Source organism: Miniopterus natalensis, chromosome 20 (assembly GCF_054644295.1).
Source record: "Miniopterus natalensis isolate mMinNat1 chromosome 20, mMinNat1.hap1, whole genome shotgun sequence".
In the NCBI taxonomy this organism is placed as follows: domain Eukaryota; kingdom Metazoa; phylum Chordata; class Mammalia; order Chiroptera; family Miniopteridae; genus Miniopterus; species Miniopterus natalensis.
In genome coordinates this window covers 11,941,963-11,968,954 of record NC_142100.1, presented here as the reverse complement: position 1 = coordinate 11,968,954, position 26,992 = coordinate 11,941,963, and the positions used below count along the sequence as shown (strand labels likewise).

Genomic DNA, 26,992 nt, shown 5'->3' with positions numbered 1-26,992 from the left:
CTACAGCAGAGGCTTCACCACTTGTGTGGACAGAAACTCTATTCCATCTTGGGGTTTCTATGTGGTTGTGACTGGGGCAGGGCTATGCCACCAGGGCCCACCCCACCTCTCACTGCCCACAGCATGCCCAGTCTGAGAGGCCACAGCTTAAAAAAGAGCTCTTTATTCCACATTGCCCAATATTTTTACACAAGTAAAATAAAATGCATATTTCTATATTCCGCGGTCTGGCAGGAGGCGGTGTTCTGGAACAAACACTGCCACTGCGCCCTGTAAACATGATGGAGTGGAGATGGGGGGCGGTGGAAGGCGTCCATCAGGGAGGGCCTGGCTGCCCCTGAGGCCTGCTCCCTGGTGCTGGCTGGCAGCACGGAGGGGACCCCGTATGTACACACACCTGGCTAGAGAAAGGCCCTGTTCTCAATCAGGGGGGTGGTCAGCAGGGCCTGAGCACAGTCCACAGCACCAGTGCCAGGCCAAGCGGGGCGAGGCTGCAGGCGAGGCCAGGAAGGGCACCTGAGCCCTCTGCTTCACCAGCACCACTGCCCCCACTGCCCCCACTGCCCCCACTGCCCCCACTGCCCCCACTGCCCGCCTGGCCCAGACGGCACTGGCTGCGAGTACGGTTCTTTCGGGAGCAGCCTGGCCTCCGTCGAGGCCCGATGGTGGGGGGCCCTGGTGGCTCAGAGCCCTGGGGCCGCAGTGCGGTTAGTGGGGGCTCGGCTGAGCCAGGCAGGGTCCCAAAGGGGGAGTCGTTGATGTGCCTAGGGCCAGAGCTGTTGCCTGGAGGGCTGTCACCGGGCGGCACACGACCCTTGAGTGCATTGCCAGCCGAGGCCGGACTACCGGCCTCCAGCACCGAGGCTTTGTCAGTGGCATCTGGCTGGCAGCACTTGGGGAGCCCCAGCAGCTGCTCGTCCACGGGCCCACCAGTCCAGAAAGCACGGGAAGGCCCAGCAGCCATGACGCAGCCTTCTAAGTCAGTGGCCACCAGGCGCTTGAGGTCGCGACCAGCCAGGTGCCGGGGCAGACTGCAGGGCAGCTCAGAGGAGGAGCCGCGGAACTGCTGCAGCCAGGCCCAGAGCGGCCGAGCCCGGCAGTCGCACACCCAGGGGTTGTCATTGAGCCGCAGGTACTGCAGGGCACGCAGGGGCGCCAGGGCCTCGGCGGGCAGTGCTGAGAGGTTGTTGGCAAACAGGTAGAGCGTCATGAGGCGGCCAAGGTCTCGGAAGGCGTGCGGGTGCACGCGGGCCACGCGGTTCTGGTGCAGCAGGAGGCGGTCGAGGCTGTGCAGGCCGCGGAAGGCGCGCTCGGGCACGCTGGGGATGTGATTGCCATGCAGGAAGAGGTGGGTGAGGTTGCCCAGGTCTCGGAAGGTGTCGTCAGGCAGCGCCTGCAGCCTGTTGTCCTGTAGGTAGAGGTACTGCAGGGCAGCCAGGCCGTGGAACAGGCCGGGGCCCAGCTCCTGCAGGCCGCAGCGGTCCAGGTGCAGCGTGTGCAGGCGGCCCAGGCCGCGGAAGGTGGCGGGGTCCACAGCACGCAGCTGCGCGTTGTCGCTGAGATCCAGCTGCTCCAGGAGGACCAGGCCAGCGAAGGCGGTGGCGTCGATGTGGGCCAGCGCGTTTGAGTGCAGCCACAGGATGGTGAGGTTGCGGCAGGCACGGAAACCAGCCGCCGGCACGCGTGTGATGTGGTTGCCATGCAGGAAGATGCGCTGGCTGGCCACCGGGATGTTGGCGGGCACGGCCTGAAGGCCCTGCTGAGGGCAGCTGGTTGTCACCTTGGGCTCATTGTAGCACACGCAGGCTCCTGGGCATGGAGCCGCCACCCGCCACACCTGCAGCCACAGCACCCAGGCCAGTAGCCGGCTCCCTGTGGGCAGAGGAGAGGGCAGTTAGCTGACAGGGAGCCCTGTGAGGCCAGGGGCTGTGCTGGAGGCGGGCTACCCCAGGACATGCTGTCACCCCTGGGAACTCAGGACCTGCTAGGGGAGTCGGAGTCACAAGCTCCCTAGAAGCGAATAAGCCTTGGTGCTGGAGGCCAGTATTCCAACCTCAGTCCTCAGTGAGTTCAAGAAACACGTGCCATCTGCTGACAGCCCTTCAGGCAACAGCTCTGCCTGAGGCACATCAACGACATCCCTTTTGGGACCCTTCCTGGCTTGGCTGAGTCCCTGCTGATTGCACTGAGGCCCCAGAGCTCCGAGCCACCAGGGCCCTCCACCACAGGCCCTCGCCAGGGCAGGGCTGTTTCATGCCAGGAAACCTTGCCTGCAGATGCTCCATTCGGTCCTTCCTGGAGCTCAAATACACGAGCCAACACGTTCACACCGCCCACTCGGGGTTAGCCAGGTCCTGGCAGAGGCCCACTTGAAGGCCTCCCAAGACGGACACTCCCACCTGCAGATACCTTCTCGGGACTCCAGAGAACACAGTCCCCTGGGCTTTCCCACTGTCCCTGTTGGTCCCAGCACTGTTCTTCGCCTGTCCCCTGCCCCACCAGTCCATAGGCCAGGCTGGGAGAGAGGCTCTTGGCAAACACTTGAGGGCCACACTGGCAGAGCTCCCTCAGAGGAGCCTTGAGCTGAGGCTCATGCCCAGGCCTGCCAGGCAGTCAGCTGCTGGGCCCTCTTAGGCTACAAGAGGGGTGGGGCTATGGCTCAGACTCTGTACCCTGCCCAGGCTACCAGAGACGCTGACGCCCCAGGGCTGCCCCAATTCTGGGGAGGCCTCATCACTACAGGGAGCTGTGCTTTAATGAGGAAACTGCAGGCACCTGGCGGAGCTCGGAGCCACAGCTGCCAGTGGTCCTTCTGCAGGGGTCCAGGGTCCCACCAACTGGGCCTGGAGCAACTCTACTATCGCAGGATCAGGAGGCTGGACACCTTAGGGCAGCTGGGTCCAGGGCTCAGAAGGGTGAGCCCCCTCCAAGCAGGCTGCCCCCTCCTCTACACACATAGCCGCTCCGAGAGCTCCCTGCCTCGGCATGGAACACCTCCTGCAGCCTCGCCCTCCTCAGCCTCATTTGCCACATGATCTCCTCCCCAGGTGAGGAGCTTACTCCTTACCAGCCCAACAATCTTTGCACAGCCCCAACTGCCCTCAACCCTCCCACCCAGACACTCTCAGTGGGTTCTGCTCCAGCCCCAGGGGGTTACACCCCCACTCTCCCTCCCCCACTGAGGGGCCAGACACACCTGGGACCTCACCAGTGACCTATACCAGCCAGGAGACCCCTCCTGAGGCAACGTATCCAGCCCTGGTCTCACCAGCAGGGCCCCACAATACTAAGCTCAGGGCCTATCATCCCACCATTAGAGCTCCCCTCTTTGACTGCTGAAGGTTCTCTCTGCCTTCAGGAGTAAGTCTATTAAAATGTGAACTCCCCTGGGAGGGTTATGGCTTATCAGCTAACATATGAGTTATCAGCTAACACCTGCATTGACAGCTAACACCTTCCTTGGCAGCTAGCTAAGAAGACGATTCTGCAGACGTGAGCTGGCTAAGTGCTGGGGCTGGAGCCAGGAGGGAGGAAGGAGATGATCACAGGCTAGCTTCCCCCACCCGAACCATGACCTTGGGCCCCCCCCCCCCATGCTGGGTCCTCTCTGCCTGGGCTGGTCCAGATGCTCAACCCTAAGCTCAGAGCCCCAGCAAGTTGGCATGTGCAGTGGTCACAAGGGGTGTGCCCTCCTGGACTCCGGTCCCCAGGTACTGGGTGCCCCCTCCCCACAGTCTGGCAACCTCCTCTGTCCCCTGTCAGCTGCTGGGGACATGACAGCCCCTGGACAGGGGTCCAAAAAGGCAGGCCAGGCCCAGGATGTCCCAAGCCCTGGGACCCCTCCTAGGCTGGCCAATCGAGGGAGGCTATGAGGGCCATCTCAGTTGCTCTATTGACACAGCTGACATCCTCTCCGGCTCTCCTTATGGAGCCTTCTTGGGAAGTCAGGCCTCATTATGCCAGCTCCCGCCAGCATCTTACCTGCTGTCTCGGGATGTAACTGCCAGAAAAACAGTACTTTCTGTCTCCGAGACCTTGGTGAAAGAGCAAGATCTGGAGTGGTGGGGGGCAGGGGGAGGGGGCAGGTACTCACCGGGCAGCTCTGAACCTACCTCAGCAGCGAGGGCGGGCCACATCATGACTATGCCACGCCACCAACTGTACCATGCTACAGACCAGGCCGCGCCACCGACCGGCTGTGTCACCAGACACCCATCATGATCATGCCTGCCACATCACAGGCCCAGACGTATTACTGCTGCCATGTCCGTGGCTCCCAGGCCTGCAGCTATGGTTTGTGAGCTTGGCTGGTGTCAGGTTCAGCTGACCTCACCAGAACGGGGGCCGGCTGCTCCAGTCTCCAGCCCTCCAGCCCTCCCCAGCCCGGGCCCCCAGGAGACTGTGAGCTTGGGGCTACACCCACTCTAAGAATGCCCAAGCAAGGTTCTGGGGCTTAGCCGCGCCACCGTGGGAGTGGTTGGCAGAGAGGCCCAGCCCTGCCAGGAAGTGGGCATCAGGCTCAAAGACACCGCTCCATTCTCGCTGAGCCAACTGCTTTGCCGAAACCAACTTCTGAGGATCGGTCCTTCTGCACGATCCTGCTGTCAGCACGAGAGCCGGTGGGGGGCTCTCTCCTCGCTGCAGCTACAGTAATTGGCTCCAGCCTGGCCCCCCTTGGGGCCTGCCCGCTGGTCTCCATGACAACCCCTCTGCTGAGCAAGCACAAGGGGGCATCTTTTTATGAGATAATCAAACCCAACTTTGTAGTGTGGGTTCGTATTAACAGCAGGGGCCCTGGGGACTCCGGAAACCAAGCTAGGAAATCCCCGACCCCACCCCAGGGGCTGGACCCAGTCACTCACCTGACCCCTCCAACACCCACTGTGGACTGCCACCCCTAAAAGGCCTCTCCTGTCCTGTCTCCCCATCCCATCCTTTCACCTACCTGTCCCCTCAGCCTCTCCCTTCAATCTGTCCTCTATCTTCCCTGGCCTCTGCAGCCCTCTGACCAGGCCTCTCTGGCCTCTAGGTCTGTACCCTTGCTGGTCCCATTTGCCCACCAGAGGCCCCAGGCTGCACCCTGCCGCACCAACCCACTGGCTGCAGCCTGGTCACCTGCCTGTCCTCAGCCTCATTTCCCACTTGTGTCCAGCCTCACCGGGTCCCAGTCCTCACGGAGCCCCCAGTGCCAGCTTGCCTCCAGGCACATGCGGTGAGAATACAGCCCTGCTGCGCTCTGGATCACACACGTGGAAACCACGGAGCACACAGGAAACCAGAGTGCAACACGCCCCCCAAAGTCCCTGTGGCTGGGGGGTCTTTGGTGTGTATTCTGGCCCCCACAACACCAGGTACCCCCAGCCTGGGCTGAGGTACTCGGGGTGCAGCTCCCCTGACATCCCATGGGGGCGCCTCTGCCCCCACCCAGTGAGGCCAGAGATAACACAGGGCTGGTGGCCTTGGGGTCCGAGTGCCCTCGGTTTCCATGCTTCTGCACTGCAAGGGCATGGCAGAAACTCCCACCTCAGGGGTTGTTATGAGGGTTCACCAGCTACTATAAAAGGTGTGAGTCAGAGCTGCATAAAAATCAATTTTCTTTTCAGTGTCATGAGCCCATTTTACAGATTAGGAAATTGAGGCAGTGAGTAGTTAAGCCCTGACCTGCTCCCACCAGAGAAGGTTTAGGAGGAAAGGTGGGAGAGGGATGGAGCTACAGTGCATCCCTGCCAAGCCTGAAGAGAGGCCACTATGTGGCCTCGGCAGGAATGGGGCCCAGGCTGAGGACATGGACAGGTGCCAGGGGCATATGTTCCCTCCTATGTCAATGGTGGCTGTGAGCAGACATTTCTAGGGAGGCTCTGAGCTGTTACCTGCCCCCCCACCCCCAGGCCTCCCTGGGAGGCTGGGATCAGTAGGCTGTAGAGGGGCTGGGCAGCTATAGCATAGCCAGGACATTGGTCAGCTCAGAACCCTCTCGAACACCAAAAACATCCGTGAAGGGTCACACACAGACTGCAGTTACTAGGCAGAACAGGAGGCCACAGCTCAGCACACCCAGGCCAGAAATAGCTCTAGTCGGGGGTGGAGCTGGTGGTGTCCACACGCTGCAGAGGGTCAGGGCAGCGTTGTGCTCACACTCCTCCCTGTGCCTGCTCCCCACCCCTGCCAGCCCTCCACCACCGACTGACTCACCCACCATCCTCTGTCTTCCATCTGTCCCCCCTCAGTCTTCACTTGCTTCTCACACTCACCACCCACCTTCCGTGCGTCCTGGGGCCGCAGGCATGTGCAGGGGCAGTGTGCATGCTCATTGCATTTCCCAGGCCCCTTCCCCGGCTCCAGTGCCAGCAGCTCCAGTGGGGGCAGCCCACTCTGAAGGGGCGTGGCTGACACCCCTGCTTCTGGCCGTGCCCTTATTGATCTTCTCAGGGCAGTGGCTGCAGGGGTGGGCCAGGTCCATAACAGATCATGTCACCACCATGGCAGGAGGGTGCTGGACGCAGGGCTGAACAGTTTCAGGCCAGGCTAGGTACAGTGGAGGAAACAGGCCAGCGCGGGCAGAGCTGCCTGCTGTCGCACTGAGACTCAGGCAGAGCTGGCACGACCAGTCTCCTGAATGCACTCAGGGCACAGGTGGACCCAGGGCCAGGAGGCCAACCTCTGGCTGGACCCATCTGTCTGCTAACTTTCCTAGAGGTCTAGCTTATTTACCCATTTTACAGCTGAGAAAAGCGAGTTTTTGTGCGGGAAAGCCACTTGCTCACAGCCCCAGGGCTAGTAAGATTCTTAATGTCACAGTGCCAGGTGGATGAAAGACTTGCTGGGCAGTAAAGAAAGGGTTAAAGTTCCTCCATTCCCACCTTAGCCATCACCTTCACCTCAAACCCAACCTCCATTCTCCCTCAAAATTTCCAGCCAATACAGCCTGGCCGGGCGTGGCTCAGCGGTTGAGCCTCGACCTAGGATCCAGGTGATCAGGGTTTGATTCCCGGTCAGGGCACATGCCCGGGTTTCGGGCTGCAGCCGATCAATGACTCATCACTGATGTTTCTAGCTCTCTTTCCCTCTCCCTTCCTCTCTCTGAAATCAATAAATATATATTTTTAAAAAAATTTTTCCAGCCAATACAGCACCTAGGAAGGCAGCCTAAGGTCCCTTTCAAGTCAAGGAAACTGAGGTTGGCAGGGGAGGGGCCTGGCCCACCTGAAAGGTGAAGGCCAGAGGGAGCGCCCTGTAGTTGGGGCCTTGCTCACTCAGCAAAGTACATCAGGTGCTGTGCTGGGCACTGAGGCCCAAGACCAGGATTCAGACCCTGGCTTGTCACAGTTGTGATCCAGTAGTAGGATGACCACAGGCAGTCACCCTGCCATGTGGCATGTGCCACATGGGGCACTAAGGTGTCACAGAACCTCGAGCTGTCTCCAGATGTCAGAGGATGCCAGGGGAGGAGTCCTGGAGCTAGACGATCTGATGATCAGGATCCTTGGCCTGGAGTCTTGGACAAAGCTGAGTTGCCGGCCTGGAAGGCTCTGGAAACATGCCCTGTCCAGCCCACATGTCTCCACATGCCCACCTCCCTTGGTCCCACTCCAGAGAGCCCCACACTAAAGGCTGATGATGCCAGCATCTGGAGGCCCTGTCCAGTTGAAAGTCCGTCCAGCCCCAGGGACTAAGCCAGCATCCCTTCCATTCCATCAGGACACCACCAAACACCTGCTGCCTAATTGCCTGGAGAATTGTTTCTACAACCAGTTCATCGCAGTTTCTTAGCTAATTGATTCCAACAGACATCATAGGCTGGAGTCCCCAGAGAACACTAATGAGAAACCGGCCAGTGGCCGTTCAACATGCCCCTGCCCTGGGTGGCTCAGGAAAGGGGCACTCTTGGCGTTGGGGCCTGGGACCTGCCCTACTATATACCTGCCCCACTCCCATCGGCCCGCCCTGACTCCTTCCCACTGCCAGCTCCCCTGTCCAGGACTAAGTAAGTGCCTGGCCTGGCAGGGCCAACAATGCTGGGTCCTGCCCTCCTCCCCCATCCATCCCTCCTTTTCCCAGGACCCTGCATCTGCTACATGCACAAAGCTGACCATTCTTGTGAGGTGCAGAGCATCAGCCACCTATAGGGCAAAGTGCAGGAGCACACAATTAGGGTGCACACAGTAGGAACGCATACTTGGGGTACACACTGTAGGAGCACACAATAGGAGTGCACTATGGGGCTTTCAGTTGCTGAGGCCTGGGGGGGTCAGGGCACAGGGGGTGAATCAGTGAACAGCAGAGGGGTTGCTGCAGTGAGGCCAGGCAAACATGGGAGCCCCTCCCAGGAACCAGGGCTGGTGGAGGAACAGACAGGAGGGCATATCCCCGTGCTCTTGAGCCCTCGGCGCTTGTCAAACATCACCAGCAAGGCAGGCAGGCGGCCTCTGCTCGAGCAGGATTTATTCTGCTATGAAAAGACAAGTGCAGATCTTGGGAGGCCCTTGTCTATTTGCCCTCCGGGATCAGCCCATCTTGCCTCTCAGCCGCCTGGGATCAGCCCCATTCTGGATGGAGCAGCTAAATTGCAGCCCACCTGAGCTGTCCCAGAATAGCCAAGCTCTCACAAACACCCCAAAGGGGTGCTCAGGGCTCCGAAACTGAGATGAGACAGTGAAGGCGGGAGCAGCACCTGCCAAGACCACGAAAAGGCCCAGTGCGGACTGGTGAGCGTCGTAGGGTGTGGCGCTTTCCAGGGAATGAGGGTTTCGAGAGGCGATGAATGGCCCTCCTCAGCCTGAGATTCTTCCATTCGTGTCACCACCAGCCGAGGCCAGGGTACCATGTTCAGGTGGCTAAACTGAAACCCTTGTCAGAGCCAATGGACCCTTGTAGCTCCTGTTCCACTGGCATCCGGCAAACCAGCCCGCTGGCTGCTGCCTGCCTGTGAATGTGCTGTGGGCCGGCAGCCCCACCTGCGCGCTTGCTGTGGCTGCTTCAGCGCTACCCCGGCGCAGTGGAGTGGCCCGACACACCGAGCGGCCACGGAGCTGTAATTATTTAGTATTTGGCCATTTAGAAAAATGGTTTGCCAGCCTGGCATGTGATGGGAGCCTGGTGAGCGCCTGCTGCACGTGGGCGTTGCTGCCTTCACCTTCACAGCAGCTTCACGGAGGCCACTCAAACCCCTACCTAACAATAAGCAAACTAAGGGTCAGAGAAGGCCACTGTCCTGCCGAGGCCACACAGCTGCAATGGGCAGAGCCTGGCAGCATCTCATGGGGCGGGAGGGTGGTGAGGAGAGACGGTGAGCCTGAAACAGCACGCAGGTCAAAAGAGAAACAATTATTTTGCTAAAGAAGCTGTCAGAAGGCTGGCAATCAAACAACTTAAAACACAGACAGCGCAAAACTAGCTGTGAGGAGAGGATGTCTCCAGGAGCCAAGAGGAGACACTGGTCCACACAGTCCCTGCTGGGGAGGAGGAGGGTGGTGCTCCAGGGAGACATGTCTATGGGGAGGTGGTTTGGGGTGAGCAGGGGGGCTCTGGGGCCACAGCCCTCCATACCAATCTAGCCATCCCAGGATAATGTTCCCTCCTCTAGGGAGCCTGCAGCCAGGTTGTGCTGAGGGTGGCTCGCTGACCAACTAGAATTACGCTGTCCACCTGGGCTGGAAGGAAGGGAAGCAGCTGGCCAGCTTCCACCACATCTGGGGTCAGGCCTAGTTGATGGGATCTTCCCGATTAAGATGGGACGACTTGGACTAGGAAAGAAGAGAGGCACCGAGTGTGGGGCCTCCTGGTAACCAGGCTTCCCTGACACATCCTGCGGACCCACAGCCAGAATCTTAAAAGGAAAGGGAACTGTGGAGGCCCACAGTCCTTGTCTCCATCACATCAGCCATGTGCAAGGCCCCGGGATCACAGGCAGCCAGGAGCTGGCCTGGGGCCTGCAGCCAGCCTCACACGAGGGCAGGGAGCTCGAGGGGTCAGTGAGCAGTGGGCCAGGGCTGGGTGGCCACCAGACACTCCTGAGCAGGGCAGTGGCCTGGGGACACCCTGCTCCAGCATCAGTGCCTTGATGGGACAGCGTGGCTCCTGTCAGTCTTCTGTTAAGCCCTAGCCTCACACAGCACCACCACTGGGGGGTGGGGGACAGGAAGGGAGGGGAGAGAGGGAAGAAATGGGACCCTTGGCCTCCCTGGGAATGGCCCCAGGTGCAGACTTCCCTCATTCCTGGAGGTTTCGCTATATCCCATAGCACAGTGAGGGGTGACTGTCAACCCTACTCCTCAGACAAGGGTACTGAGGCTTAGAGAGGTGAGGTGACCACAGGGTACTGGTGAGGTCAGGGACTCCACCCCTACAGTCCCAGAGACCCACTCAGCAGGAAGGGGCAGCTGATCCCAACCCCTGCAGTGGGCCAGCGTGCTCTGGGCTCCCTGACCCCCATAGAGCCTTGTCCTCAACCCAAGCCTTCTGTTCCCTGGGTTGCTGATGGCCCCAGGGTCTGGCAGCTTTGGGCTCAGATACACCCTCTCCCCAAGTGGCTGGGGATGCTGCCGGCCCGCTCTGAGTCTGTTTCCTGCCAGTGACATGAAGATAATGATGGGCCAGCACCCGACTGTCTGGGGCCCCAAGTTGCCTCCAGTCTGGAAACTCCACTAAGCACCCACACCTGGGGCCCAGTTCTGGGGCCAGAGTTCTGCCTCCTCAGAGGCTAGTGTGGGGCCTCCGCTAATCTGATCTGGTCAATCCTGTCTCAGGTGAGGAGCCCAGGGACATGAGGCCCAGATTCAGAGGTGGCAACACGGAGTCATGCTGATGGTCTGCTTCCAGTTGCTCCAGCCTGGCCTGGCAGCCCTGCTTCAGCCAGGAGAAGCCGTGTCTGGGTGGCAGGAGGGCACAGCAGCCAGGCTGAACTGTAAGCAATACCTAGAGCCACTTCCTCTACCTCCACCAAGCTCACCCTCAGCAGAGAGGACAGAGTCGTGGACAGGCCTGGAGCCCAGTGTAGACCGACTTGCCTCATGAGAGAGCCCCGTCCGCACTCAGCATCGAGTCAGGTTGCTGCTGCTTCTCAGGCAATGCAGACACACTCAGTTCCCTGCCCACCCACCACCCATGTGGGAGCCGTGTTCATCCCCCTGACACCCACCATGATGGGGATGGGATACATGCTGGGAGGGGCAAGGAACAGGGTGATGGGGCTGCTCCCCTGAAGAGCACCCAGAGACAGGATCTCCGCTACGGTGGCTCTTGCCTGGTTGCCCAAATCCTGCCAGTCAACAAGCCCGACTCTCAGCAGAGCATCGATCCCCTTTAGTGCTTCCCTAGTAAATGTGACCAGAAAACGAGGTGTCTGGAAAAGGCGCCAATGGAGACAAGAGGAGAAATGGCTCGTCTAGAAGAAGCAGACAGTGTGGGGAAGAGAAACAAGTTAGGAAAAAGCTGATCAGTGTCCTTGTAGGGATAAGAGAGGATTTAAAACAAGAACAGGGTGCTATGAACAAGGAGCCATCGGAAAACAGGAAGAGTGCCTGGAAGTTAAAAATAGAATTGCTAAAATAAAAAAAAAAAAATCAATAGATGTGTTGGAAAACAAGGTCAAGGAAGTCTTACAAAAAGAAAAACGAAAAGAGAAAGAGTGAGAAATGATGGCATTCAGAAGACAAATATATAGGTCCAACATCTATCTTATTGAGAGTTTCAGAGAGAGAAAACAGAGGAAAAAAGTTACCGAAGAAATAATACCAGAAAATCTCCCAGAGCAGAAGACCTAGCCCTCCACTGGGCAAGTGCCCAGCACAACAAATGACATTCATGTTGTGATTTCAAGCCTCTGAGGGTCAAAGAAGGCTGGAAGCACCCAGAGAAAAAGCAACATAGCATCAGATTTTCCCACAGTGCACTGGACTCCAATTTGTTAATTGCTATGGCTTCGAAACTCCAAGGAGAAACTATTTTCAACATGGAATTCTGGGCCAGGCCAGTGCAGCTTGAACAGATTTACTAATACTGAGGACTAAGAATGATTCTCCACTGTGCCTTCCTTAGAGCTAGCTGGGGGTGTGCTTCAGCTAAAACAGGAAGGAAAACCCTGAAGGAGGAAAACATAGGGCCCAAGAAACACTGAGTGATGAAGGGAAGTGCTGGGCAGCTATAAAGGGGTCCATTGCTCCCTGGCCCAGGTGGGGACAGCAGGACAAAGGCCTGGGGTGAGACCTCCTTGGGGTAAAACAAGAGACCCAATAGAATACCTGACATAGAGAAGGGTAAGCACATGAGGGTGGCAGATAAGAGAAGAAAAGACAAAGTCAGCTGTAAACTCCAGGAAAAACAAAAGGCCACACAAGAGTGGGAAGGTCACCAAAGTACCCCCCTGTGGTCAGGTGGCGAAGAGCATTTACTTATGTGGCCTGGGCTGGGAAACACTGGTTATGAATTTAACTAACGGTAGCAAGACAGCCACCCTGGGGAGTGCACTAAAGAAGAGGGAGTTGGGGTGGGATCCATGGAAATGTGAATGTAACCACTTGCAAAAATGAACGAGGCAACAGTGGCTGCACTCCAGGACTGCAAACGGATTCTCCAGACCAGCCTCTGAGGGCTGCGTGCAGGTTTTAACTTGGAGCAAGATATGGTTGACGACAGTGTTATCTTTCTAAAAAGACTGCATGTTTGGCACCAAAATCTGAGATGGAAATAAATAAAAAGAAAAAAATAAAGTGTATCTGCCAGAAGGTGGAGGCGAACATGGGTCAGAAAGAGGCATCTCCAACATGTAGGAGAAAGTGAGACTGTGAGAGCTCCAGCAGGGCTTGGCCTGGTGTCTGGTGCAGGGATGGGCCCCACACACTCCTCTTCAGCCCCTGCTCTGCCAAGGATGGCTGAGGATGCCCCTGGCCCCAGGGACGCTCTGGGCTCCTGGCTCTAGAAGCCTCTGAAATCCAGACACTTGAAAGTCCATCTGTGTGACCTCCCACAGTTTTACTGCCACCAGATAGTGACTTCTCCTGACCCCTCTTCACCTCTGCCCTTCTACCATCTCATAGATCTGAGCCCCCCACCACAGACTGAGGACCCTCAGGAGCAGGGGGTCCGGTAGATAAACCCAGCAGGGGGCTGCCTGCACATGGGGCCAGGGGAGGGTTCACCCTGGCCTTGGCTGAGCACAAACAGGCTTCCGTGAGAGCCTTAATCACGTCTCTGCAATGGAACCCAAGCCACACAGGCAAGGGCAACTTGAATAAGTAATTGCTCTTTTATTAACAAGTGATAAGTTATTCCCATAAAATTGTATGTGATAACTCTTCCTTATTTGAAATCAATTTGGGATGGAAATTGTTGGCGGCTTCTCACCATCGAGGGTGGAGAAGAAGGTGCTGCTGGCTTCTGGAAAACAGGTCAGTGTATTTCGGCTACTTCCTGCCGCGGAGGCGCCTGGCGCTCCTGGCTGCAGAAGGGGGTCGGCTGCCCTGGGGGCGGGGCCGGGAGGGTGGCCTCATTTTCTCAGCATTCACCCTGGGGATGAGTAAGAGGTCAGCGCAGGCACCCCAGCGTGGTCTCTCCCCACCCCCCATGCCTGCTGGACGCTCCAAAAGAAGCCTGGCTCACCCCGTTAGACCCAGGGCACAGGTGCTCCCTGGGCCAACGCTCAGACTGGGGAGGAGCCCCCCAAGCCCAAGGCCTTGCGGGGAACCACCACAAGCATTGGTAGCCATGGCTGGGCCATCAGGGATAGAGGAGGGGGGCATCAGCAGGCCACATTCCATTCATTCCCCCACGGAGCCCTGAGGACCAGAGCAGCTTCACCTTTCACCCCACAGAGGACCCTGCTGGCCTCCCACGCCTCCCTGCCCAGGCTGACCACGGCTTGACTTTATTAAGCCTGAAAAGGCATTGGCCTTTTCCCCGCAATTTTCCTAATTTCACAACACCCAGCCCCCACCCCCATTCCCCTTTCCTTCCTCCTCTAGCTCAACACAGAAGGGTCCCCAACATGAGCCCCGACCCAGGTTAGACAGACTTGGTCCTCTGCCCAGTGTCCCTGGCAGGCCCAGCTTGCTTAGAGCAGTGCCCTTGGCCCAGGCCTCTGCACCTCTTCTGGTTAACGCTTACTTAAAACCCTGCAACCCACTGGGCAGGCAGCCAGCTGCCTCCCTCCCAGGCCAGGCCTACAGGAAGCTGGCCCCACCCACCCTCCACCCTTCTGCTCCTTCCCAACTGCCTCCCCTCAACCCTAGGGCTGCAGCAGGCCCACGAGGCTGGATCACCCCCAGCCCAGCTATTTTGCCCAGCTATGCTCAAACACCGCCAGTGACCTTGGCCTCTCAGGCCTGGGTTTGTCATCTGTGAAATGGGAGGTTGGGTATGAGAACCTGACAAATCCCCAGGGAGTGGGGGCACTTTGGTGAACTCATCCCAGGGTCCCTGACACCCTCACTTCCGTCTACTGCCAGGGAGCCCACTTCACCCAACACCTTGCTGATCCACTTAACAGGTGCCTGTGCCGTTTGTTTCTGTAGGTTACTCCTTAGGGCTCCAAGGGGGCAGCACCATGACTGGTCACCAGCACACAGTAGGTACTCCATAAATGCTTGTCACATGAATGCAAGAAATGCCGGCCACTATGGGCAAGTTTCAAGACTGCAGACAGCATTCCCTGAGGATGTTCAGGCCCAGGAGAGTCCATGAGGCACTGGTCAGGTGATTAGGTTTAACGAGATCCTGAGGTGGGGCCCTTGATGGGATTAGAGCCCTTATAAGAAGAGATGCAGGAGAGCTGGCTTTTGCTTTCTCCATGTGAGACCCGGCATGAAGGTGACTGTCTGCAAGCCTGTTAGAGAGCCCTCACCAGAGCCTGACCCTGCTGCACCCTGATCTCAGACTTCCAGCCTCCAGAACTATGAGAAAAAAATTCTGTTGTTTAAACCACCCTGTCTGGTATTTTGTTTGATAGCCTGAGCTGACTAATAGAACTCTTTCCTTAAAACTCTGTTATATTTTTCCAGATTTTCTACAATGTACACAAACTGGTAAACTCAGAAGTGCTTTTAGTTTGCTCTGTTTGGTCTTGTGTGCCGACACTGGACGGGGTGGCCCTGACAAGGAAAGGGTAGGTGAGGCTCTCTGACAGCAGCAGGACCCACTCCCAAGAGCCCCATGCTATGGGGTCCCTGCCCAGGGCTCTGCCTTGGTGGGGCCTTAGGCAGGTCTCCCAACCTCTTGGAACCATTCCCTCACCTGAAGAATGGAGACAAGACCCACCTCACAGGGGGCAGAGAAACCACAATTCACGTGGGCAGGCGCACAGTGAGTATACAGGCAACATCCAGCCTACCCACCCTGCGGGAGCATCTAAAAAGTGCCTCATGTCTCCCCCAGCAGGGGCCACGGTCCCCATCTGACAGAGGGGAGGTCAAGTCACAGTTAGAGAGGACATACTGGTGCCTAATCCAGCCTTACCCCAGGCCTGACCCTGGCAGGAGCACTGGGCCTCACCTTTGCTCAGGTAGCCCCCTCTGGAATGCCTTCTATTTTCAGACACAACCCCTTCGAAGGGCTCTCCTCCCCAGACCCCACCCCACCAGCCCTCAGAGGCTGAGTCCTTCCCATCTGCTCCCCTTCCACACCATAGCCTTGCCTGGGGGGTCCATCCTCAGACCTGCCCCAAACCCTGGACTCTCCTCAATGGGGCCACTACAGCAGGTGCATAAGCAGAGGCGTGGTGGAGCTTCACTGGGGCCATGGCTCCTGGGCTCCCACCACGGGTCCTCAGCAGGAAAGGACATCATCGAGGCCCGAGAGGCCATGCATGAGTGATATGCAGGGGCGGGGTGGGGGGTCCTGACCCTGCCTGGGCCTCCAGGGAATGTGGGGACAGTAAACACACTTGGCCACCTGAGGCTGAAGCTGCAGCATGAAGGTCTGCAGCCCCTCCCTCCCTGATTCCCTGCCCCGCCCCCCGGGTCCCTTATTACTGACGAGGATGGTCATGCCTATATCTGGCTTCCTGTGATCTAGCGGTGGGGGGACAGGCAGTCATGGTGTCGGGGAGGAGTTGGTAGGGATGCACACACACACACACACACACACTGCCACCACCCACCTCAGGCCACCCCAGGAGCCAGGCCGCAGCTCAGGCAGCAGGTGAAGAGTGGAGTCCACTAGGCCACCATTTGTCTCAGCCCTGATGGGTCCTCTCAGTGACATCCAGGAGGTATGTAGATGGAATATTTTTACGTGATGAGTTTTTCCTTCGCCAATTTTCAAACAGGAAGCCAAACACTTGTCACACCTGTCCTCGTGTCAGCCTCTGCCTGACATAAATTGGGGCTGAGGCAGGGAGATGAAAGAGCCTGGACACGGCTGGTGCGCAGGGCCACGCAGCCAGGAGCAACAGAGCAGTGGGCTGGCTTCCTGCTGGGGCTGGACCGGAGCAGTCTCCACCCCATCCTCTGGCCCGAGATCCCCAGCTCCTCCCTCTGCTTTCCTCTTGGCCCCCACAAGCTCTTCACCTGCCCCCGTTCTCCCTCCTCCTCCTGTACAGGGCCAGCCTGGTCCCACCCCAGATGCCCCAGTGCCCAGGCCCATGCAGTGGGCTATCCCGAAGTCTTCAAGCTTCTGCTCCCTCCAGGATCCCCCTCCCCCTCAGCCAGAAGCTCCAGCACCTTTTAGACCGAGGGCCAGTGTGGCCTTGGGCAGGCCCACTTGGGGAGCAGGCCTCAGGGTCCTCACCACCCTGCTGGCACCCACAGAGAACGTCTCTCTTCTGGGGATCTCATGGGCTTTGGGGTGTCTCTCTGGAACCTGCGGGGCCTTTAGGATGGAAGGTGTCTCAAGAATCTAGGGGTTTCTGCTGCCCAACACAGGGCTGGCCTGAAAATAATGTTAGAAAGCACTTGCCAAGGGAATGGAGGGAGGAGGGAGTGACCTTCCCGGATCTGTCTAGGGCCCCTCCCCAAACCCCACCCCGAGTGTTCACCCTGGCTACTCTCTCCAGCATGTCCTGATGGCTGGCCAGGGTTGGCCTTCCTCTGGAATTCTGCGGATGGGAGGTGGCTCTGGGCTGGAGGCCACACCCAAGGGATAGGTAGCCCACCCTCCTGCTGCCCAGACCCCACCCGGCCTAAGGACCACCTAAGGCAGGAAAACGGGCCACCCCTCCACCTCAGCATGAGGCTGGTGCAAAGAGAACTGTGGGGCAGAAGCCTCCACACGGTCCTGGCTCCCTGCGCCCTGGTCTTCACTTAGGCTGGATGTACCGATTGTATACCTGGAGCTGCCGCAGTTTGCCATAAGCTAGCCACCCACCCGCATTGGTCCACTACACAGCCCTCCCCCACCTCCCCCAGAGCCGGGTACCCCAGATGCCTCCCTCAGAGCCTGGTATATTTGGAGTGTTTTCCCACCCACGAAGGTCAGCAGCCGTGAATTACTAATGAGGCCTCTGGTGACCAGGAAAGAATGGGTGCTGCCCAAGGTCACACAGCAAGCCCGCACTGCACAGGCTGATCCAACAGCTGCCCAGACTTGGAGGGGAGACTACTGGCAGGTCCCTGAGCCTGCCCCATCTGGGCCCTGGCAGCAGGTGAGTAAAAGCAACATCTCAACAAGGTCACAGTGTCTGGCAGGGACAGAACGAGGACATGGTGCTGGGCCTAGGCAAGCAAGGGACAATCCAAGAGGGCTCCTGGGAGGAGGTGAGAGTCCCAGAGCCCCACCTTGGCCAGAGCCCCTCGGCACTCCACCCGATTCCTCGATGGGCCCCTTATCAGCTTCAGCCTCAGCCTGACATTTCCCGTGACATTTGCTGCAAAGAAATAGAGCCATAAACCCAAAGGTTAAATTTGCACATTGCCTCATTCTGCCAGGAGGAGCGTGGTCCCTCCACCCACCAGGTGCCGGGGCTATAGGGTTTGGGTAAGATGGCCTACCCATTCCCAGTGCCCTTGCTGGGGGCCCAAGGTCCCTTTCCCAGTCCCTCTGAGGTACCTCAGTCACGGTTTCCCAAAATGAATTCCTGGGCACATCAAGCCCTGAAGTGCGCTGCAGGGGTCACAGAGGAGCCCTTCCCACCCTACTCGCAAGCCCGATGCCCTAAGACACTCTGTGGTAAAAGGAGCTCTATCAGCACCACTTAACCGAGCTGGTCTCAAATCTGCTTGACTACGAAACCCTTGTTCAATCCCCACCAACATTCCATGGAACTTTAATTCCATGGAGCATGATCTGTGACAGCCAGTTAGGAACACCTTGGTGCTGACCAGAGAGCTGAGGAGCATCCCCAGGGTGCCGCTGGGCTGCTGAACCAAGCTGGGCCAGCTCCTGACACCCCAGCCCCTCCACCTAGGCCCCCCGTGTCACCATCGGCCCAGCTCCGCCTGCCAGGCCTACCTGGTCTCTGCCCAGGCAGCACCTCTCCGCAGCCCCTCTGGCAGGTCTGCCCACTGCCCTGCCTTTCAGCTGCACCTCTTCAGCCTGGCTGCCCTGTCCTGCATGTGTGCAGCGGGGCACAAGGCTATAGGAGGGTGCCTCATGGCTCTTCCTCTGTTCTCCCCTCATAGGGCAGGGCCGCAGGCCACATGGAGACAGGGCTGTCAGGATAGCTGTGGGAAGACAGGACTGTCAGGATAGCTGTGGGGCTATGGGAAGGGGGCAGGAGAGAGGGGGCTGGAAGAGCCAGAGCTGGAATCCTGATCAAAACGGAAGCATATTCACTCACTATCAGTAAGAAACGCAGCGCCCACCCTGAAAGGTTGGGAGGGGTCGGCATCAGGAGAGGGGGGTACAGACCACACCTCCAGGGAACCCAATGGGGCCTCCAAGTGCAGGATCGGTCCCTTACGTCCGGCTACACAACCATGTGCAGTGTGAGAGGCCAAGGCAGGTTCATAGAAATAATGGTGCATCCTAAGGAAGGACTTGCACCCACCACTAAACCCATGATGCACAAGAATAGCCCCCGATGTGCAAAATGTTTAAAATACAGCGACAAAAGAAGAAACTGCAGCACAAAACATCCGTATGGTGGGACCCGGCAGGCCCACGCACCCCTGTGATGGTGCCGGAAGATTCAGGGGCTGTGGACAGCAAGCCTATCCTCTGGCCAGGCTTCCATTTGCAGCTCGGTGACCACCTGCCCTTTAAAGAATTTAGTCCTATAAACTCAGGAGGCCAAAGGTCACATCCCTTTAATTACCTGGCTCAGAGTAGGGTCTGACAGTCCAGGAGCAAATGAATGAATGAACAAGTGAATGAGAGAATGAATGGGTATCTGAGTGAGCAAACAGTCTGGGATTGGGCCACTGGAGGGTGCAGAAGTAGCCAGGCCACAGGGCAGGGGACACTGAAGGGTGCAGAGGCTACAGAGGCTGGGCTCCGAGAGGACACGTGGGGGCACAGTTGAGGGTGGGGCGGCCAGGCAGGCTCCTATGGACCTTGAGGCCCAGGCCCTGGGTGGCCACAGAGGGTCAGGCAGCGCTGCCTGGGGGGGTCATTGGTCAGGGCCCACCAGGCTGGGGGTGGGGCAGCATGAACAATATTGACCCTCAGGACCCCCACCACAGGGCCCAGGGTCGAGGGGGGTCACTCCCTCCTTCCCATACTCACTGACACACTCATTCCCTCACACATCTTTCACTCATTCAATAAATTCACTCATTCATCATGGAACTCCTTCCTTGTGCTCTGTTTTCCTGACCCCTTTTCAGATGCACAGACTGAGGCTCCATGGAGACTTTCTGGCAACAGGCCCAGGAGACCAGGGATCTAATCCCTGGAGGGTGGACTCCTTCCTCCTCCACCAGCCAGGACCCTCCTGGTGCTGTACCAGCTGCCAGGAATGTCTTTGCTACAAAGCCATCAATTCAGGGCCAGGACAGGGAGCAAAGAGGGGCCTGCGCTGTCTGTGGGTGAGCATGAGTTGCTTGGTCTGGGGGCAGCAGAGGGAAGGTGAGGTGGGAGTCAGAAAGCATGGGGGAGGCACAGCAGCACAGGCCTTGGCCTGCCTTCAGCCTCCTAGGACAACAGGACTTCCAGAGCCCAGCACATCCCATAAGTCCTCTTGCTTGTTGAGACCCGCTGGGACAGGCTGTCTTCCCTGAGCCCTCTCCCTTATGTGTCATCCAGGACCACAGGGAGAGGGCCAGTCCCGACCGCAGGACCCCAGCTGGCCATCAGTCCTCACATAGAAACAGAGGCTCTGGGATCCTGCAGGCTCCCTGTTGGTGAGAGGCAGAGCAAAGATGTTGCCCCAGCTTGGAAAATACGTGGGTGACCATCTCCCACCTCCTATAGCGTCCTCTCCCTCCCTGCTCCCCTACTTGTCCATGCTCCCCCCTCCAACTCCCCTGTGACCACTAGGGGCCTTTATTTCCCCACCTGCAAATGGGCAGGAGGGAGGGTCCAGTTGGCAATGCAAGGGGTCCAGGAAGGCTTCCCTACGTGGGAATGGCTGATGGGGGTGGGATGATGGTCTTTTTGGGTATTTTAAAGGTAGGAGTCTTGGGGTCGGAACTCAGTGGGGGCCCTGGCCTTGAAGTGCCCCCAAAAACCCCCAAGGGAAGCCTGATTACTGGTCCATGTCACAAGGGAGGAGATTGAGGCATGGAGTGATGAACTGTCACACCCAAGGTCATAGCCCCTGACGGGTGGCTGAGCCAGGACCGGAATCCAGGTAGTGTTCTCCTGCCGTCCCACACTCAGGAGCCAGGAACCACCATTTATCTCGGTCCTTGAGTGGGAGCTTACCTCTTCCTCACAGCTGGAAAGAAGGGAAGTGGCCAGCCTCACTGCCTGCCCTACCGTGGGACCCACCCTCACACACCTGATGAGAATGACTGGCTTGTCCCCATTCTACAGACAAGGATACTGATGGTGGCAGGGGAGCAGGTGGCGTGGTGTGCCTCTGCCTCTCTGAGCTCCTTACCACAGCAAGAGTCATCAACACCCTCATCTCAGAGTCCCACAGAGCACCTGAAGTAGGTGGCACACACTGGAACCCTTCACCATGGAGAGACAGAGGCACTGGGAACAAAGCCTTTCTAAGGTCACCCTGGGTCAGCCTTTGGGTGGGCACATACCTGCACCCCGCTGGGCTGAGCAGCAGTCACTGCTGAGTATGCCAAGGAGTCTGGCCAATTTGTCCCTGTGTTGACCTCCAGATTTGAAATGGGCCTTCCCTGCGCAGGTGGGTGCCAGCCTCCACGGCCACCACTGCCCCAGCATGGGGGGAAAGGAGTGTCCGGGAGCCCTTTCACCTCACACCCTGGGCTGGGGCACTGAACTAGCCCCCAGCACACATCCCCAGGGCCTCTACTACAGATTTGGGCAGAACGCAGCTACAGCCCACCTGGGCACACATGGGCACCCACACCAGGAAGGAAAAAAGACATGCTTATGTGTCCACAGACACATATGGTCATGCATGCAGACACACATGTTTGGACGTATACCGAATTACACACACACACACACACACACACACACACACACACACACACACACAGAGGCTGGAGGAGCTGTGAAGGGGAGACTCCCAGGACACGGGGGTTGGCAGACAGAGGTGGGACCAAGATCCTGTAGCCAGTTTCTTGCCTCCTCTATCTGTGAGCTCCAGCTGCCCTGAGCCTTCCCTTGAACACGTGCATGTAGGAACATGAGTGGGTCCTGCTGAGGGGCCCCAGCATGTGCTAAGCATGGAGATCACAGCAAGCATGCTATTTACATGTGTGTGTGTGGCCATGGGCATGTAGGCAGGGGCGAGGAGGATGCGGGTGTGCACCCATAGCCTGTGTGCACGTGCACACTGGGGCCACCTGGCATGTGTGTGCACATGCGGTATGCAAGGGTGCAGCCCTTGTAGACACGTGCACGTGCAAGGAAACGTGTGTGCAGCCTGCGGCATCGTGGACATCAGCAGGGCAGCCTGTGATGGCACCAGGGGAGCACTCTTCAGGCAGGGCATGCATTTGGGTCCCCAGCCCCCCTTCTCAGGACTTCATACCAGGTAGGGGGAGGGGCCCCGTGGGGGCTGCCAGGATGGGGTGCTGTGAGCCCCTCAGCTGAACCCCGCAGGGGCCTTTAGGCTGCGGATGTGGAGGCTTGACTGCCTCCTCTCACGGCTGGCCCCCTGGAGGGGCAGCGCAGGGCTAACCCTGCACCCCACGCCCTCTGCTGTTGCCAACTCCCCCACTCATCCCGCTGCGGCCTGACCCCAGAGACGCGAGAGGTCCCGAGCTGAGCTGCAGACAAGGGTGGAGGAGGTCGACGCCTCCACGCCCGCACAGTACCACTTTCTGCAAGCATGCTCATTAACCCCTTCGCGGCCGGATGCTCCAAGGCTGGACCGCGCCCTTCCAGTCGGCAACCCTCACCCCGGCTCCGGCTGGGCTTTGGGGGCCAACCCAGTCTGCCGCCTCCGGCTCTGCTGTCGCCGCCAACTTTCCCGGGAAGCGGCAACTTTTCCTGCTGCCGCGGGCTCCGCCCTCCCGGGGCCGGGCACCCCGGCCCCAGTCCGCGCCTCACTGCGGTGGCCCTCACCGCCGCCTGTGACCCCGCCGCCCGCCGGGCAGCCGGGATCCGCCCTGCAGCTCCCGGAGCCCCGCCACCCAGCGCCCCACCCAGCGGCCCGCTCGGGCGCGGCGCAGCACTCACCTCCGCCGGACGCCTTCTTCATCGTCGGGGTCGGGCGGGGCGCGTCGGGGAGCGAAAGTCGCTTTGGGGCCGGCGCCCGTCTCCCCGCGGCCGGGTCCGCATCCAGGCGCCGCAGCTCCGGCCCGGCCCCGGCCCGGCCGCGGGACGAAGCTGGGCGCGCTCCGCTCCGCCAGCCGGATGAACTGGCGGGGCCGCGGCGCGGAGGGCAGGGCGGCGGCGGCGCGGATCCGGAGCGGATGAATGTTTTATGGGATCATGTGGTCTGACGCGCGAGGAACCCACCCGGTACCCACGCCGGCCCGGCTGGGGCGGGGCGGGGCGGGGGCGGACCGGGGCGGGGCCTCGCGGCGGGCGGGGCGCTCACCTGGGCGCGGGCCGGGGCGGGGCAGGGGCGCGGGCGGCGCGGGCGGCGCGGGCGGCGGGGCGGCGGGGCGGCGGGGCGGGCGGCGCAAAGACTGGGGGCGCAGGCCGGGCCGCAGGAGGCGCTCAGCACGCCCGGTGCACCGGCGCCGCTCGGCCCCAGACAAAGGCTGCGCATTTCTGAAGAGGCGGCGGCCCCTACAGGCGGCCGTGGGGATGGCGGCGTCGGCCGGAGCGGGCTGGGGGCGCGGGCCCGAGGGCGTGGCGGCGCGCGCAGGCCCGGGTGTGCGGGTCCCCAGTGTGGCCAGCCACCGGTTAGGGCTTTGTCTGAAGGCCTGAGGATGGGGGGGAAGCGCCTCTGCCTGGCCCACTTCCTTCCTCGCCTCACTAAATTCTGTAGCCTCCATGCGTAGCAACCCTTTGCTGGAGAGGGATTGCTCCACTTTTCAGTTCGAAAACAGGCTCAAAGCTCCAGAGACTTCTGAAGCTACTCACCCAGATGTTCCTGGCTGTTCTGGGCTGGGGCCTGGGCCTCCCGGCTGTCGCAGGTCAGTCTGTGGGAGCCAGGCCCTGCGGGCTGCGGGACAGGTGTCCTTTGCCCTTTAGTCAGCACCTTGGCCAGCACCCTCCGCGCTGGAAGCCTATTGGATGGCTCCTGGCTGCTGGCTGCAGGCGTTGGTTGGGTAGGTAGCTGTGGGCCTGCACTGAGGGGGCTCGCGGCAGGCAGAGGGGAAGCTGAGCAGGGCTGGGTGACAAGTCAGTTTGCCTCCAGCAGGACACAGCTCACTGCTCAGGTTGGAGAGGGGAGGGTTTGGTAAGGCACATTTATCAGGGTGTGGGCAGGTGCGGGACAGCATGAGGGACAGAGCACTCCCTGGGTGGGCAGCTAGGAAAGGCATGTGACAGCTGCTGAGGAACCACTGAGGATGGCTTGATAGAGGCTGCAGCCTCTGGTCAAGGGGCACAGCCAGCCCTAGGGATCAACCCCAACGAGATCCCGTGGGAGGAGCCTGGTGGAACACTGCCCCTGACGTGCAGTCTATACCCATCAGTTCCTGGGAGGCCCAGCATGGGGACAGAGATGACAGGCCTTTTGGGTTCACTGATCTGTGTTCCCCAGTATTTCTGGTCACATGCCCCTGAGGACCAGGAACAGGCATGGGCTGGAGGCTGCAGGCAGCTCTGCTCTCCAGGCTGATAAGGACTGCCACTCCTTGCCTGGCCTGGCTTCTGCCTGAATTGCCCCCTCAGACCCATTACACATGAGACACAGCTTCCTATAAGCTTGCCCAGCCCACCACACCCCTCCGATGAGGTCTGGCACTGCCTCCCTCCCACCCTCTGGTCCTGAGGGCCATCCTCCACCACAGCATGTCAGGAATTCGAGGGCCTTCCCAGCCATGTGACTTCAGGCGATCCCCTCGGTCTCCCTGAGCTCAGAGCAGCATGGGGATGAAACAGACACTCATACCTCCTGGGAGAGGTCAGCTGGTCACCGTTCCTCCTTTATCCACCTTTCCTGTCCCCTGAGAGGGCCATGCAGGGCCCTGCAGGGGGAGTTTGGGATTTTCACTCAAATTCATAGAATCCAGCTAGGACGAGGGGATCCTTCTGCTGTGACCAGTCCTGAGCTGACAGGGACACAATTTTACTTCCTTAGAAGGTCACTGCTTCCACGGGCTCAGGAGAGACAGGCCTGTGGTGGCATTGCTCCAGCAGCCTGGTGGGGTACCTGTGGCCATCCAGTTTCTCAACGCCCTCCCAGGGAGGAGTGGGGAGGTGAGACACCCTGTGTGCATACACCCTGTGTGCATACATCCCCAGGGCTATGCAAGGAGAGACCCAGACGGAAACTCGAAGGTCATACAGCAAACCTGTGCCTGCTGCCCAGTTGCTGCTCCAATGTAATCCTTCCCAGCACTCTGAGTGGGCAGATGGGAATGTGGTCCCAGTGCCAGGGAGCTGGGGGTGCACCAGCTGCCATCTGCTCTTACCATGGAGGGTGGCTGCCTGCCTGAGGCCTGAGAGAACTCTGTGCCAGGCCTGCTAAGTGCAATGTCCCATTCTGTCCTGTCATGTAGATACCACAGCACTACCCATTTTACAGACAAGAAAATTTAGGCCAAGGGCAGTTCTTCCTAGGACTTTATTTGCCCATAGCCACTGCTTCCTCCAGAAGCCCCTCACCCCCCCAACCTTGGGGCTGCAGGGGTTGTCTTGGCCTTGTTATCAGCCCTGCACCCCCGGAGTCCTCCTGCTCAACTTTGCTGCACATTAAGACAATCTGCTTCCTCATCTCTTATCCATCAAAGCCAAGCACAGCAGTGACCCAGGCCAAGCATAAGGAAAGGGACAACAGCTGGACCCTTGGCAGGGTCCCCAAGAATCCTACTAGGTCTTCCCATCTCCATATACCTCCAACCTCCATGCCAAGCAGAGGCCTCCTCCCAAATGATGGCGTCCTGGGGTCTGCTGTGTTGAGTGTGCCCCTGGCCTGGCCACGTGCACCTCCCACCTCTGAGGGGCTGCTGGGATTGTTGATGGGCATGTGCATTGCACAGTGGTGGCCCTTACCACACCCACCCTCTGGTCCTGAGCCCCCATGGTTGGTCTCCAGGATGAGCACACTCAGGCTGGGTGGACATGTAGTGCTTGCATCTGGCTCTTAAGGCTGGATCTGCTCCTTCTTCTTGCCTCCAGAGAGCAGAGTGAGTGTCCAGGGCTCCCTAGTGATCACCAGCAGGAGGGCTCAGGGTCTTCCCCAGAGGGTGCAGCCAGTTTGGTAGCCCCTATCTGGACACCAGCCTGGGCCAGGGATGAGTAGGAGGCTCTGGTCCCTGAGGGCCCAAAGTTTGGTGCAAGGGGAGAGCTCAGGAAAGTGGGTCCCCAGGCTGTGCCCAAGGCATCAGCACTTGATTCATTCCCCTCACCCATTCCTGCAGGGAATGCAGATCCTTCTAGAGCCACCCACCCGGCAATGACAGCTAAATTAGGAGCCACTTTATACCAGGAGCCCAGCAGACAGTTAAAACCAGTGCCCAGTGGCGAGGGGAAGGCAGGCCTAGGCATGGCCACAGCTGCCAGCTGAAGTGGACACCTACCCTGGGGCCTCAGGGAGGGGGCTCTTGCTGGGCTAATTCAGACTTAGTGCCCAGCCTTGCATTTCCCAGGGGTCCTCAGCCCCCTGAACCCCCTTTCTGAGCTGCCATGATCCACAGGACATGCAGATTTGCTTCATTTCCCGGATGGAGAGGTCAAGGGCTCATGCCAGATTGCCTGCTGAAGACAGAGAAGGACTGTGGAGCTCTGAAATCCTACCCTAAGAGCACCATGGAGGAGCCCCTTTCCTTCCTCCCTTTATGCTTCCATCTGCTCTCTTGTTTAGTCATTTAGTCACTCAACAACACTCTGGGAGGCTGATTCCAGGAAACCTCATACCTCTCCGATAGACTTCCACTTCCCTTCCTTCCACTGGATACAGGTGGGGAAAATGAGCCCCAGGGAGGATGGCCTTATCTTGAGTCACTCAGCTAATGAGCCCAAAACAAAGGGCGTGTCTGTGCCACATGGCCACCCAGAAGCCCACAGGGACTGACTCATCAATGGGGAAGACAATTAGAGCCCTCCTGCTGCCCCAGATTCTTTTGGTTTGGCGCAGCCCAACCCCTCAGGGTTCTGCCCCCCAGCAAGTGTCTCTGCACCCCTGAGAGCCACAGGACAGAGATGGATGCAAGGTGGGGGCTGGCAGAGCCTTCATCCCATTCTGAGCTCATCCTGGACTGATCCTTGCCCTGCCCCCTGCCCAGGGTAACAAGCAAGGAGCAGGGCAGGGGCCAGACCTGGCCTTGAGGTGAGATAAGAGACTCTGTGGCTGATCCTGGAGATTGGGGCCCTGGGCCGGGACTCACTAGGTGCAGGGCCCGAGTTTTCTCATTTGTCCAATGGGCCCTGTTGCTGGCCTCTCGAATGAAGGGTGAAGGGCACACTTGCGGTG

General features: G+C 59.1%; 1 protein-coding gene across 1 annotated transcript; it reads right to left on the bottom strand.

Moving 5' to 3' along the window:
- Positions 1-108: 108 nt before the first annotated feature.
- Positions 109-22,675, bottom strand: RTN4R (reticulon 4 receptor). The gene is made up of 2 exons (XM_087828431.1): positions 22,639-22,675; positions 109-1,872 (listed from the first exon to the last, which is right to left on the bottom strand). Exons 1-2 carry the CDS (start codon positions 22,658-22,660, stop codon positions 437-439), a joined length of 1,458 nt encoding a protein of 485 aa, XP_087684557.1. The 5' UTR covers positions 22,661-22,675; the 3' UTR covers positions 109-436.
- Between the last annotated feature and the right edge of the window lie 4,317 nt (positions 22,676-26,992).

Excerpts from the sequence above, each read along its gene's own strand:
- RTN4R (XM_087828431.1), bottom strand. The coding sequence starts at position 22,660 with ATGAAGAAGGCGTCCGGCGGAG. Across the intron at positions 1,873-22,638 it reads GAAGAAGGCGTCCGGCGGAG|GGAGCCGGCTACTGGCCTGG; the intron begins GTGAGTGCTGCG and ends CTCTGCCCACAG.